We start from the raw sequence: 14,631 nt of genomic DNA on the forward strand, positions 1-14,631 counted from the left end.
GCAGAGAAGTGATGTCACCTGGAGCCACAAGCGGGGGCTGCGGAGCCCAGGAAGTTTAAGTTGGAAATCTGAGGACAGAGAGCTGAGGATCAGGGCAGGGGGCAGGGTTCTGTTCCCACAGTGGTCAGTGGACACACCACTTCCCTGCGGTTCTGTGAAGCCGCCCAGAGAGCACAGGCACATGACATCCGGTGAGATGCTGCTGGAACCTTTTAGGGCCACACAGCCCTTCTCAAATACAGACGAAAGCCATGAATCCCTCTTCAAAATCCCAGAAAATAAACATTTTATATAATGTCAACCAAAAAACACAAAACAAAAAAAATCAAAAACCTGAAGAATCATAGGCCCTCGCTGAACCATTTAAGGTCCCCTTTCCCAAAACGTCCTACCCAGGTAAATCCCAAGACTCTAGGCGTAATCCCAGCTGAGGGAGAGTCTCTGGCGCCCGGGCCCTCTCCTGCACTCTCATGGACGCTCTGGCCTGTGGTCCCAGCGCTCTCTTTGCTGGGTCCCCCTCAGCCCACCTTCACAGCATGGCCCTGGTTCCCTGGTGGCCTGCTCTGCACTGTCTGCCTGCCACGGAGCCTCCTGCTGGGGCCCTCTCTACTTAGAGTGTGGTCTTCCCATGGCTGCAGGCCTGGCCTCTTCTGGAGTCGGGCACCAGAACCCCAGGCACAGCCAGCCACCTCCGAGTGGTTCCCAGGAGCCACCCTCTGGCATCAACTGAGCACTCAGCTCACGTGCTGCCCACGGCATGGCCCTGCGGTCCTCAAACCACAGCATCATGAGCTCACCCCAACGGCTGTCACTTAAAACACACGTCTAGCTGCCGCCCACCGTTCTCTCCTCCTGACAGGGTCTGGAGACAGTGGTCCACAGCGCGGGGCTCAGGAGGCCCTCGGGCTGCCGGCCCGACACAGGCATCAGGAGGCTTCAGCCCAGCAGCACCTCGCACACTGCCCCAAGGTCACAAGCAAGACACCCTGTGGAGCCCCAGGACCTTCCCTCTGTCCTTCTCTCAGCTGTGGAGGCCCCACTGGGAGGCTGATGGCAGTCCCAGCACCAGTATACACAGGACCACGTCAGTGGCCCATGTGTCCCCTGAGGCCCATCAAGCAGACCCAATTACATCCTTGCTCCAGTCCATGGTGGCTCTCCCTGGCTCCGGTCCCCTCTGACTCCGTGTCAGCACACCCAGGTGCATCCTCGGCCCCCTGGCTCTTCCCACCTGCGAGGGCCCGTGCAGCGCTCACTCTCGGGAGCTTATGCCTGGTCCTCCTCTGGGCTCCCACTCCTCTCAGCCAGCCCCCTTCTCTGACCCCCGGCTCCTCTCCAACTGTGTTGGTCACCTCCACCCACGTGGCCCACAGGCATTCAAGTTCAATGGGCCCAAGAGTGAAAGCTGCTGTTTCAACCCCCCTCCGTTGGCAGCAGCTCCACGAACAGCCAAAGCTGAAGTCTGGGGTGTCTGGATCCTTTCCCCTCACATGGCCACCCCAACATATCTGAGTCTGCACCCAAAATAGCCCCTGGCCCCTGCCCACTATCTGCACTGTCCTGCCTGTGAGCAGCACACCCGCCTGGCTCCAGCCTGTCTCCCACACATCCTGGCTGGGAGGCGGAGTGTGAACGCCACGCCATGGCGGCCCCCCTGCGGCCATCCAAGTGGGGGCAGCTGAGGATACACCTTTAGCTCCCAGTGGACAGTGGCACACAGTGGGTGTGCAGCACAGGGTCTGCCCCACTGATGGCACGGCCTCGCCCTCTGAACGTGCCACCCAACACAGCAAGAGGGACTGTGACTAAGGACTGTGAGGTGAGACTCACCCTGGGTGACCTTGGTAGGCCAATGTGACCAGGAAGACCCTTCTAAAGAGAGGCGAGTGTGTCGGAGGAAGAGAAGGAGCCCTCTCAACAGAAACAGAGAGGACAGAGGAAGGTAAATGGGACTGAAGGCGCTGCCTGAAGACGAGGGGCATGAGCCAAGGACCGCAGCGGCCTCACCTCGCTCTACCCAGCTCAACACAGAGCTGAAGCCCCACGGCCTCGGGAGGGCCAAGGGCACTGCACAGAGAGGCCTGCGTCCACATCTTTCCCTCCTGTTCTCTCAGACTGGGGTGCCAGCAGTGACAGCTGTGGATGTTGTCACAGACCGCGTCCCTTCCGCCTGGTGAGCACATGCCTGTCGTCTGTCCAGAGAGGGTTTCTTCACCCCTGAGCCTGCTGGACCTGCAACCTTCTCTGGGTTCCTGGGACTCTCAGGCTCACTCTGGTCACCTCAGCTTCTTCCTGGATCTGTGGCTGCTCTGGGCTGCAGGGGAGCCTGCAAGGCAGCAGCCAGTAATGCTACTACTGGAAGTCACAAGGGCACAGCCGACAGCCTGCAGAACGGGACAGCTAGGACAGTCTCCCCTGGACGGCCCCACAACACTTGCTGGTGAGTCCCTACTGCAGAGGCTTACTCCTTTCACTACTTACCCGGGTGCCGGTTTATCCAGACTGGTCACACATGCTTGGTGGCAGGGCTTGGCAGCTGACAACAAACTCACGAAGTTAAAAACAGACCAAGCCGACATCTGTCTGATGGCCTTAATGAAGCACACCCTAAACAAGCATGCATGACCCTGAGTGACAGATGATGACACTGAGGCCCAGAAAGATGAAATGACTTGGCTAATGTCACAGCCAGAGACCTAAGACTGAGAATCCACGTTCCCTGTTTTTCATCCCTGCCACAAACCACAAAGGACACCTCCATGATTGTTCACTTTGAAGATCAGAAAGGAAACCTAGTCATCTTCTGAAATAATAATGGCCTCATTGATCCCTCACCCACAAAGAACCAAGGTCCACAAAGCACGGCTCAGTGGGAGGTGGGCTGTGGGCCCATTAGGGCTGCCAAGAGCAGGAGCGAGGTGAAGGGCCAAAGAAACGCCTCGGAAAGGCTTTCCCAGGAAGGGCCGCTTCGGAGGCAGCCTGCTAAGTGCAGGCATTCAGAGCAGACAACAAAGGGATGACTGTGGGGACACCTCCGGTGTTGGAGAAAAGGCCTCTCCCAGCCTCCGAAGATCAAGAGCCCATGTCTAACACGTGCGGGGAAACAGAGAGGCCTTCACCTGGCAACGCAGCGGCCTGGCCAGCTCTCCTGGAGGACTGCACTCTGAGGAGGAGAGTGGAGGTGTGGGGGTCACAGGTCACGCTGCAGAAACACGTCCAGCAAGTCATTATGTGTCAGGACACAGACCAGCCTAACTGCATACTGGAACATCTTCAGAGGCTCAATAGCAGGTTTCAGAGTTTTCTCTTAATCTTTTCGGGAAGAGGGGGATAAAACAGATTCCCCATCTAGATCCAGTCACATCCTGTGACAGGATGATCTGCCCTGGGGCTCCTGGCAACTGGCCAGGAGGCCGGACACCGGAAGGCCATTCTGGAACAGGAGAACCTGGCCCCAGAGGCCTCCGCTGGCCTCCGGCTCTGTGGGTCCACTGTTCCCGCGCTCACACTGGGCCGACTCCCAGCCAGGACTACATTCCAGAATCTCAGCTAACGGGCTCTCCCCGGCCTGGCCTCGTTTCCACCTGGGCGTCTGGGGAGCTGTTCCGACTTCCCAGAAAACATGTTTTTTACACAGTTTGTTCAGATGGCCCTTCTTCTTAACTCTATGTAGTCCCAAGGCTTCGGCTTCAAGTATGGAAATCTGAGAGGAGGGGAGATCCCTAAATATCTGAGAGAAGAGTAAAGGCCCGGCCAGCAGGGTCATGCAGCCCAGCGAAGCAGCTGAGGGTACTTAACGCTCCAGATACTTTAAAAATCTAATGAAAACAATGCCACTGTTTACACTTGTGCAGAGACTCCAGAGGGAAGGCCCCCAGTCTCTTGAGTCTCTTCCTCCACCTGCGAGAAATCAGCTGTTGGGAAGGTGAGACAGTCACGTAAAAGGTATCCATCGCTCACAGACAAGGGCTTCTGGAGCAAACAGAGGTAAGGGGGCACAGTCCCGGCAGGCGATCTGCATGAACACAGGTGCCAACAAAGCCACAGCGATTCCACGAGGAAGGGGCAAAATGCAGATGAGGTCAGGCAGCACCACGCCCACTGCTCTAGGGACGAAACCCAGCTGGGGAAACAGCAGCTGGCACAGCGGTTGCCACTCAACACAAGCTCCTTCCTCCTGGGTTTTGGGAGCCCAAAACCTTCTGCTTGGCTCCCACCTGCTCAGCGTAGGGCGCTCTGCCGAGAAGCCTGCCCAGGTCTGCAGAGCTGCCGCCCAACTTTCCTGTTCCTTCCCTAAAAGTGAGATGGCAGCAGAAAGCAAGTGCTGGCAGAAGCCCACCACACAGAACAGTCAGGCACTCAGGGGAACAGGAGGAAACATGCAGGCAGGTCCTCAGGGACAGCTGGTGTTTTAGTCAGCTTCTTCATTGCTATGACCAAAGACTGGACATGAACAATCTTAGAAGAGGAAAAAATTAGGCCCAAGCTGAGAAAAAACATCACAGCAAAAGTGTGTGGCAGAGGAAAGCAGCTCAGGGCGTGATAATCAGGAAGCAGAGCTCTGCTCAGTAAGGACGAAACATAAGCCCCACGCTGGGCACAGTGGTGCATGCCTGTAATCCCAGTAGCTGAGGCAAGAGGATCACAAGTTCAAAGCCAGACTCAACAATTTTAATAAAGTCTAAGCAACTCAGAGAGAGACTGTCTCAAAATAAAAAATAAAAAGGGCTGGGAATGAGGCTTAGTGGTTAAGGCCCCTGGATTCAATCCCTGGTACCAAAAATAAAACAAACCCAAAGGCATGCCCCTGTGGCCCACCTCCTCCAGCCACACCCTGCCTGCCTACAGCTACCACCCAGTTGACCCGTTCAAGTGTGTTAATGCACTGATCAGGTTGAGGCTCCAAGAGTCCAGTCATTTCACCTCTAAACTTTCTCACATAATCTCACACATGAGCTTTTGGGGGATACCTCGTCTAAACCATAACACCCCGGGAAGTGCTCGTGGATGCAAATCATTACTGAGCTCTGCTTTAAGTCAATCCAGCAGTGCTGGGGCAGGTTGGAGGGACGTCAGATCTGTATGGATGTGGAAGCTGGAGCGCGTGTTTAGAGGAGGTTTCTGCCCCTCTGCCTGGGATCACTTCTAGTGTAAACCTGTTACCAAAGTGCTGATGGGGCTAAGCTGTGAGGGCGGGGCTGAGGGATGTGTCTGCAGGGCAACTGTCAGCTAAGCGGTTGGGTCCTTCTTTGACCTAGCTGTGTGACAGGGACAGGCACTATCTGACCAGGGGGTGGGCCCCTACCTGGCACTGTAAACCTGTCCTTCAGGCAGTATTAACTGGATTCTCTAAATGCAAACCAGAAAGACTTCCAAACCCACACAGAAGCTGGCACCCTGTGGGGACAAACTCTGCCGCACCCCTACGTGGAGCAGTCTGGGGCTTATGGCATAAGACTACTCCTAAGGCTTTCTAGGGACAACTGTCAGGTCTTGGACTAGAGAACTCAAGTGGCTTCTGCAGGATCATGCTGCCTGTGAGGGCGAGGAGGACTCAGGAGCAGAGAGCCGTGCTGCCAGGACTGACTCGGGAGCACTTGAGGAGCTGCCAGGCTCTGGCGTCACCAGCGCCCTACAAACAGCTTACACTGAGCAACAAAGGGCTGCCGGTGCTCGCTGTCGGGAGGGCCGGCGTCCATGGAGGAAGGCCAAACCAAGCCGGCGGCCAGCTTCTTGAGTCCTCTTTCCCAGCAGTGACGGGAGAGCTGGAGGGCACGCCATGCGTTCTAAGTCTGGGTTTTCACGGACTGGTGGGCAGTGACCTGTGGCCCTGGCCACATGGACAGGCAGGAGGAGATCACCGTGGGAAGATGAGGTGCGGGCACACAGGGTGGCTTGGTGCCCGAGGGAGCAGTCCCAGGGCTGAAAGGTGACTGGATGCCACAGCAGCAACGCCCCATGCTTGTGTGAGGTGTCACCTGGGCCTGGGAAACAAGGACGCGGGGAACTGCAGCGACGCAGGGACGCGCTGGACCCACATGTTCTGTGCTCTGTGCTCTGAGGCACAAATGCCGGGATCCATTCCGCCTGCCAGCCAGGGAACCATTCCGCATGCTGGGTGGCCGCCCAACAGGAAGTGTCCCACAGGGACTACTTTTCTCTTTCGTCCCCAGTCACCTCACCCCCATCCCACTAGAGACAGCAGGCACAGGACTAGGGTTGTGGTCCTGTTGGGACACTGGGTCTAAACCATAACACCTAGGGCTGGCAGCAGTGATTTCCTGTGTCTTTAAGCCTCACACCAGAGTCCTAAAGGCTGGGCTGTCTGCAGAGAACGAGCCAGACCGCCAGGTGGCCTGGACCCTCTGTACCCTCACAACCCCACCACCTCAACAGCAGCGCAAGGGGAGGCCTCTGCTGGCCTGGCCCTGAGGCCTGCAGTGTGGACCTGCACCTGGGGGAACCCAGCGACCCCTCAACGGTGGCGCTGTTGGGTGAGAAGGAAGAGAGGACCAGTAGCTGAGGGGAGAGAGACGCATGAGAGTTTATATGAAAAGAAATCACACAGCGTCTGCACCGAGGCTCAGAGCCAGAGATGACATCGCCTCAGCTCAGTTACACGTTGGAAAGTGGGAGGCGGGTTTTGGAGGCCACTCTGCTCCTAGAGTCTGATGAGTGGAGGGAAGACCAGCCTAATCGCCACCTACAGAATGGGAGACTAGGGACTGGGCTTGAGTTGTCCCTGTCTTGCTGTTAAGCAGCCCAAGGCTAGGGCCTGGGGGTGGGATGTGACAGAAGAAATAAGTGATACGTTTCAGCAGGTATGCAGGTGCACATCTATAGTCCCAGCTACTTGAGAGGTTGAGGTGGGAGGATCACTTGAACCCAGGGGTTAAGGCCAACCTGGGGAACCTGGCAGGACCCTAACTCAAAGTATAAATAAAATTGGTCTCCATTTCTGTTTTTTTTCTTTTTTTGGTACCAAGGAGTGAACCAAAGGCACTGAAGCACTGAGCCACATTATTTTGAGACAGGGTCTCACTAGGTTGCTTACAGCCTTACTAAATTGCTGAGACTGGCTTCAAACCTGTGATCCTTCCGCCTCGGGGACTGCAGGGTGCGCCACACCAGGATCTATCCTCGTTTTCGAATACACAGCTCCTGAAAACCCGTGGCATCTCCATGGTAATAAAGGGTTTTGTTTTGGTTTGCAAATGAGGTGACTGGTGGCTGGGGATTCCTGGACACCTCGGGTTAGGGGCTGGTTGCCAAGGAACCAGCCACGTGGTTAGTGAGGGACGCACCTAGGGAGGGGAGACAGGATGAAGGTTGAGTTGATCACCAATGGCCAATAATCTACTCCACTGCAGGAAGACACCACAGGCCTCCAAGAACAGGCTTCAGAGTGCGACGGACACGCGCAGGTGCCAGCCCTCGCCCCACCCTTTACACTAAGCCGCGAACTCAGGTAACAGCAGTTCTGTGAGCTCTTCTGGCCAACAACGGAGGCCATGGAAGGGTCTGCGGGGGACAGCCTGCACTGCCTGGAATCAAGGAGCAGAGCCAGCGCTGAGCCCGAGGGTCAGCCTGTGTCAGAAGCCAGGTGTTCCCCAAGGGCCAGTGCTGTCCCTGGGACACAGAACAGGGACTTTTGTGTTTTCTTACACAGTGAGGAAAACGGGTGGGGTCACAGCCGGGAACCCTGGCTTTACATGACAGTCGCTAAGCCAACTGCTCACCTCACTCTCTGCGGCTGCAAACTGAGATGTTTCATAGTACGAGGAGGAGGCAGAGCGAACCGTGTGCAAGCAAAGTGACAAGAGCCCTCGGAACCAAGAATTGGTTGCTGAAATGAAAATGGAAGACCTGGAAAATGAAGTACCATTCCCGGGGCGAGGGCATGGAAATATTTTCAGAAAACTTTAGAGAACAGAGGATCCGCAGAGGAGCCACATCTGCCAACAGACGCTCAGGACAAGAGGACAGGGACAGACAAAACCCGATTAGAAAGGGCAACTGGAAAGCCTGTGGCTCTGAGGCACCCCGGAAGCCAGGTGCTCAGCTGGAGGGGCTGTGCGCACCACCGCGAAGTGACAGAGTACCCAGAATATGACAGTAAGGAACTCCAGGGGGGAACCAGGCTCCTTACAGATTACCACCCAGAAACAGACTGTCTTCAGTGAGAAGGTCTAAAGGGGAAAGCGTGGGAACCATGAGCGGGGAAGAAGCCTGAGCGCCCTTAGCAGGAGGCACCTGGAGGGGAGGCCTGAGTGGGAAACGGGGGGATGGAGATATAGATATTATACACACACACACACACTTTTTTTTTTTTTTTTGCAGGGCTGGGGATCAAACCTAGTGCCTTGTGCGTGGGAGGCAAGTGCGCTGCCACCGGAGACAATCCTCAGCCTTCAGTTCTATGTTTTTAATCACGTGTGAAGGCCTAAGAAATCATTTGTTGGGGCTGGGGATGTGGCTCAATCGGTAGCGCGCTCGCCTGGCATGCGTGCGGCCTGGGTTCGATCCTCAGCACCACATACAAACAAAGATGTTGTGTCCCCCGAAAACTTAAATAAATATTACAATTTAAAAAAATAATAATTTGTTGAGTTGGGTGCGGTAGTGCATGCCTGTAATCCCAGCAAGGCAGGAGGATGGCAAGTTTGAGGCCAGCCTCAGCAACTTAGCCAGACTATCTGAAGATAAAAAATAAAAAGGGGTAGGGGGATGACTCAGTGGTAGAGCATTCCTGGGTTTAATTTCTAGAATAAAAAAAAAAGAATTTCTTGGATATACAAAGATTCAGATAGTTTATCTCCTATATACCCAATTTCCAAATTTGCTCCGAAGTATCAGAACAAGGAAGTAAATCAAGAAAAGGGATCCAGGAAATAGTGGATTCCACGCAGGAGATCAAAGCAGTGGTGGACAGCAGCTGGGCCTCTGCTTGGAGAGCCGCCTGCAGGTTAGATAAATATGAGAGTGCAGGAGGGAAGTCCTGGGAGGAAGGGCTTCGCAGGTGGAATGGCACCAGGGTTTTCAAAAAGATAAGGCTACGATAAAGGCAAACAGTTGAGGGGGGGTGGTAATTGGAAATTACAGGAAAAACAAACTCTTTAGAAGTACAGAGTTTTTTTTTTTTTAAGTTAATAATAATCCCCTCATACAGAGCAGAGCACAGGAAAATCTTAGTTTATGAACCAAAAACATCAGGATGGGAACGTAACTTGCGCTGTACTAATCCAAGAGTGGCAAGAAGGAAAGAAATGGTACAATGTGATTGCAGGAAGTCAACAGATGACACCTAAAAAACAATAAACCAAAAAATGACAACATGAACACAGTATTTGGCTCTGCAGAAGACTCCCCAGAAGGGACAGTTACAAGGCAAAGCTGGTCTCCCTTCTGTACAGGAGTTTTAGCTTGCTGGCTCTGGGCCGGATGGCAGGGCTTGGCTCAGGGTTTCTATCGCTTACTGGCCATGTCACCTTGGCAAACTACTTGGCCCCTTCGTGTCTAGCTCATCCTTGTAGAGACCCTCCTCTGCATAGTGGAGCTACTATATTAAAACACTGATCCATATGACACGTGTAAAAGAATCCCTGGCACATAAAGTATGACACGTAAAAATTTTGACCAAAGTTAATAAAATTAAACTGGGGAAAAACCTTAATGAACCTGTAGTAATGCTCTCAAAGCAATCTAGAACAAAAACAAAATATGACAAACCCAAAGAATGAAAGCCAGGCTCAGGTGAGCCGTGGGGCCATCACAGGGTGGCCTGTGAGGGCTGCAGCCCTGGTGGCTCCTCGGAAAGCTTCCCAAGTCACTTCTAGCGCAGTGGCACCTCCCTGGGCTCCTAGTTTTGCCACCTGCCTTCTGTTAGCTCTTGGCTAACCTGTACCTTACAGCTCCAGTTCTTTCCCCCAGCTACCGCAGGCCATTTCCAGGCCCTGGGCACGGCAGCCAGCCTCCGTAGGCGAGCACCCCCCCTGCACTGCCGATGGGCCGTCCTCCAGGCTGGGGGAGCAGAGTCTCCCTCCCACCAGGACTGCAGCTCATGGGGCTCCTCCTGTGTTCCCTGTGATTTAGCTGATGGTTCTGTCCTATTAGACCCCAATCCCTGCAGGCCAGGACTGCAGGTGCAGCATGGGGCCTCTCTCTCTGGGCCACACAGCTCCAGACAGCGTCTAAAGAGAGCCAGCTCCACAGACGGCGGAAGAGGTCACTGATGGCTTCAGCACTGGTGGCCAAGCAAGAAGGACCAAGCTCCCTCTGCAGCTGTGCCTCGTAAACAGGCAGCAAAAAACCTCACCTGCTCTCAAACCAGGACTCTCCCATTTCCTTTTCTGGCGTGACTTTTCCCCACAACACAAGGTCTTGCTAGGTTGCCCAGAGTGGCCTTGAACTCCCAGGCTCAAGAGTCCTCCTGCCTCAGCCTCCCACGTAGCTGGACTGCAGGGGAGCACCACCGCTCGAAGGATTTTAGGGATGGAAGCTGCCACCCTCCACCTTCAAAGTTCACCTGACAGTAACGTTCAATGGAAATGACCTGACCAGAAAGGCCATCTAATCTCACACGTCACCCACTTCACAGGGGACCTCTAGCTCTGTTCAGATAGACCTAACAGGTGCACTAGCTCCCGAGCTGACCGACCCTGAGAGAGCACAGTGGAGGGTCCAATTCTGAGTGCTCCCCATGTTGGGAAGTGCCCCCCATGCATGGTAGGACGTTTAACTAGTAAACCCTCTGAGCAGGCCAAGCTCGTCTTCCTATGGTGTTTGCTTACTGCTCTGACCTTGGGAAACCATAAAACAAATCTCACCACTCTACCACGCGGCTTGCGCAGTGGTTTCATTAATGAGGTTCTAGGCATAAAGTTAGTTAGAAGAGATCAAAATAAAACACACAGACAGTACCTTATTTATATTGCTAGGTCCGAGACGGCTCACCTCCCTGGTTCCCGCCTCTAGCCGCCCAGCAGGGCAGCGAGGATTACTCTGGGCTAGCAGGAGAGAGAGAGCGCGAACACACCTGGGAGTAGCCTTTTATTTGGGGGACAAGAGATTCAGGGGAGAATTCCATCCAATGAAGGTTGAGGGGGGGCTGCACTCCAAGGTCAGGGTCAGTGATTGGGTCCCCAGGGTCAGTGGTCAGGCACACCCCACACGGATGGGCTCTCTCATCAGGAAAGGGTCGGGAAAGCTTCGACACAGCCAAAGCGCCTCAGGCCCTTAACGGGAGTCACCCAATCACGTGTCAGAATGGCCCCCGACACACCACTTAGATGAAAATAGCTACAGTGCATCCTTTATGTCTTTTCCAAACACAATTAAATGACTGTGAAGGTCTCAGACACTAGCACATTAGGACAGGAAGGGTATCACACAAACTCCAATTGCAAATGGTGACAGGTACAGAAACAGGACTAGAAAAAATGTTAATCACCACTCCAAGTGTTTCCAACTCTGACGGCGGTTCTGAGGGCCCAGGAAGAATCAAGGCTGCTGTGGGGAAGGCAGCTCTGCTGTTGGGCAATGCCTGCTGGGGAGTCTCAGGGTCCCACAAACCCATGAGCCCCGCCTCCAGTGCTTCGCAAACCATAGGAAAAGCAGCTCTTAAGCAGCTTATCAAAAGTTGCTCTGGGTCCATTATAAACCTCTAGGTCTTCTGATGTTCTGAGAAAAACCCTCTTAGGTTGACTGCTGTGATGACCCGAAGCCAGCTCCCATCTGACAGTGTGTACCAGGCCCTCGAGTCCTGAGGGAAATGACAGTGGGCCATGACAGTGGGCCACCACCGTGGACTTGTCTGTTCCTGCCGCTGTTCAGCTCCTTGCACCAGGAGTGGCCAGACTCCTTACCACAAGATGGCAGACAGTCCCCTGCCAGACCCAGCAAGACCAGGTGCTGCCTGGAGAGCAGGCCGGCTTTCTGTCTATCTGCCTGGCCCTCCACTCCTGTGCCACCGTGTTGCATATTGTCACTCCCACCCACATTGGTCCTGGAGAGGGGACACTCCTGGGACTCCACCTCCCCAGGCCAGGCCAGATCCCCCTCAGGACTTCCCAACTGGAGCTGCGGTGGGTACAGAAAGAGGAGGGAGGTGTGGGGTGTGCACAGCTGGGCCCTCCTTGCCGTGGGTGAGGAGGAGGCAGAGAGAAGGGCTGAGTCCCCGAGGCCCTCAGCACTGCCTGGCCTCCACATGCCCGGGTACTGTGCACACTCCTGCCTGGAGTCTGTGAGCTGCTCCCAGGTGCCCTTCAGTAACCCTCTTTTTGGATGACGGTGGAGAGTTACTGGCAATACCAAGAATCCTGCCAGCCGACGCGGGAGCCTGCAGCCTGCGGATGTGTTGGAAAGGATGGGCACACCATTCTGACCATCTTACACTTGGTGCAACCATCACGTACCAGGGCCAATCATCACAGGCACCGTTCCCAGGGCTACAAAATAGACAAAAAGACACGGTCTCTGTTCTCAAAAAACCCAGCCTCCTTCAATCAGAGGCTCAGAGATCACACCTGAGAGGACACTCACTCCACCAGAAGGAACCTTGCCAAGTCAAGAACACTCAGCATCTAGAGACGACGACACAACTGAAAACGGCCCGGCTAAGACAAGGCCATCAGGATGATCACGGTTTTAGCCTCTTTTAAATGACTGGCAAGGCCACAAGTACAACAGAAAACAGGGAGCAGGGAGACTGTCAACAACAAAAGCTGACATTTAACAACAATGGGCACGTGACAATTGCCAGTTCAGCCATAAATATGGTCACTGTTGCTGCCAAGATAAAACACTTCAGTTAGGAATACCAAGGAATACCAAGAGTGAGGTGGCCAACCTGCAATCCCAGCAACTTGGGAGGCTGAGGCAGGAGGATCGCAAGTTCAAAGCCAGCCTCAGCAACTTAGTGAGCCCTTAAGTAACTCACACTCTGTCTCAAAACATGAAAAGGGCTGGGGATATGGCTTTGTGGTTAAGAAGCCCTGGGTTCAATCCCTGGTATCTATCCTACCCCCCCCCCAAAAAAAAGAAGCAACATCTAAGAAACCACCTAAATAGCACCAGCCTCAAATTCTTAGACTAAGGAGGCGTGGCAGGTACAGAAGATGGAGAGGAAGGCTGTCGCCCAGGTAGGTATCCCAAGATGTGGTTTGAGGCTGGGCCCTGGAAGGACAGGACAGTCACTAATGGCAGGACCTGTTGGATCCCGATGCACTGTCTGGCAAACGGCCACCTCTGTCCATCTCTCTTGGACGTTAACAAAGCCAAATGTCTTCTGGCCTTTCTCCCAGGAGACCTGCAGGCTGGGGTCACAAGGGCATGTCAGGAGGAAGACAATGTCTACCCGAGGCCTGCGGTGGCACCTCACAGGGCAGACCAGCGGCTCGGAGTGAGTGTGGAGGGTGAAGGGGCCTCTTCACCGCCCTCCCCTCTCCCGCTGCTTCTGTAGAGATGGAGGAGGCAGCGACAAAGGCTAGATCCACCGCGCAGAGCCGCTCCACAGCTGTTCTCTTGCTTTTGTTTAACTTCTCTCAAGAGAGGGAGGTATCTGCCCAGCTAAGCAGATGTTAAAGGCAGGTGATTTTGTTTCCATCAAGTTTCCTAAGTAACAGCAGACCAGCCCTGAAGGGTATCTCATGTCCCCATGGCGCCATCTACCCTGGGCTGCTACGTCAGGAGCTCTGTGCTTGAGACAGATTTTGCTGTTGGTTCCAGCACCTTCCCAATCTCTAGTTCTGTTAGTAGAATTTAAGAGGCACAGCGCAACCCTACCCACCTCAACGCCTAGATTTCATCAAATTTAGAGCTGCATCAGAGGCAAAGTGAGACTGGAGGTTTTCAAATTCTTAGGAAAAATCAGATGAAAAGCCTGATTCTTTGCTTTGAAGCCCAGCAAAATTGTCACATTAATAAAACTTTATCTCCACGAGAACATAAAACATGAAAAAAAAAATGTACTTATGCCAGGTACGGTGGCGCAGGCCTGTAACCCCAGCAGCTCAGGAGGCTGAGGCAGGAGGATCGCGAGTTCAAAGCCAGCCTCAGCAACTCAGTGAGACTTTTATCTCTAAATAATATTTAAATACAAAAGAGGCCTGGAGATGTGGCTCAGTGGTTGAGTGCCCCCAACCAAGTTCAACCCCCCAATATCCCCCCCACCACAAAAAAAGTTTTTTTTTCAAAGTGTTAAAGCTCACAGCCTCCCAAATAAACCTACAGATTTAACCTCCAAGTCTTGCTAATCTTCCCAGGGTGATCTTCTGTGAGAAGGCTCACCACGGTGCGTTGTGTCCTCAGCTGCCACAGGCGCTTTCCTCCTCCCCCTCCACACTCAACAGTGCAAGGCCACCATTCCTGGGGGGCACAGGGGAAGAGCCCAGGTGACTGTGCGTCCAGTCCTCTCCACTACCTTCAGCGCTCTCCTGCTGTGGAGCTGTTCTCACAAGGGGCAAACATCCGGTGGCACATCTCCTTCTCTCTGTCCGTGTAGTCCCTGTAATAACTGTACAGAGAATACAGAGTTTGTAAGAGGTGACACCTGGTGGCTGGAATTCTCTGCTCAGGTACAGAACCGCTGAAAACTCAACAGGCCTTAAACTGAACCAGGGGTGGGTGCAAGTG

The 14,631-nt window shown here is 54.0% G+C and overlaps 1 protein-coding gene across 1 annotated transcript in view; it reads right to left on the reverse strand.

Moving 5' to 3' along the window:
- Positions 1 to 14,631, reverse strand: part of FKBP6 (FKBP prolyl isomerase family member 6 (inactive)) — a gene marked incomplete at its 5' end in the record, with an annotated part of 31,968 nt that overhangs the window by 9,008 nt on the left and 8,329 nt on the right. Inside the window, one exon of the mRNA XM_081300092.1 lies at positions 14,420 to 14,512. Coding sequence (XP_081156218.1) covers positions 14,422 to 14,512 — 91 coding nt within the window. The 3' untranslated portion in view covers positions 14,420 to 14,421. The remainder of the gene's footprint in view (positions 1 to 14,419; positions 14,513 to 14,631) is intronic.

Source organism: Spermophilus citellus (assembly GCF_964194105.1).
Source record: "Spermophilus citellus genome assembly, chromosome: 6".
Taxonomy (NCBI): Eukaryota; Metazoa; Chordata; class Mammalia; order Rodentia; family Sciuridae; genus Spermophilus; species Spermophilus citellus.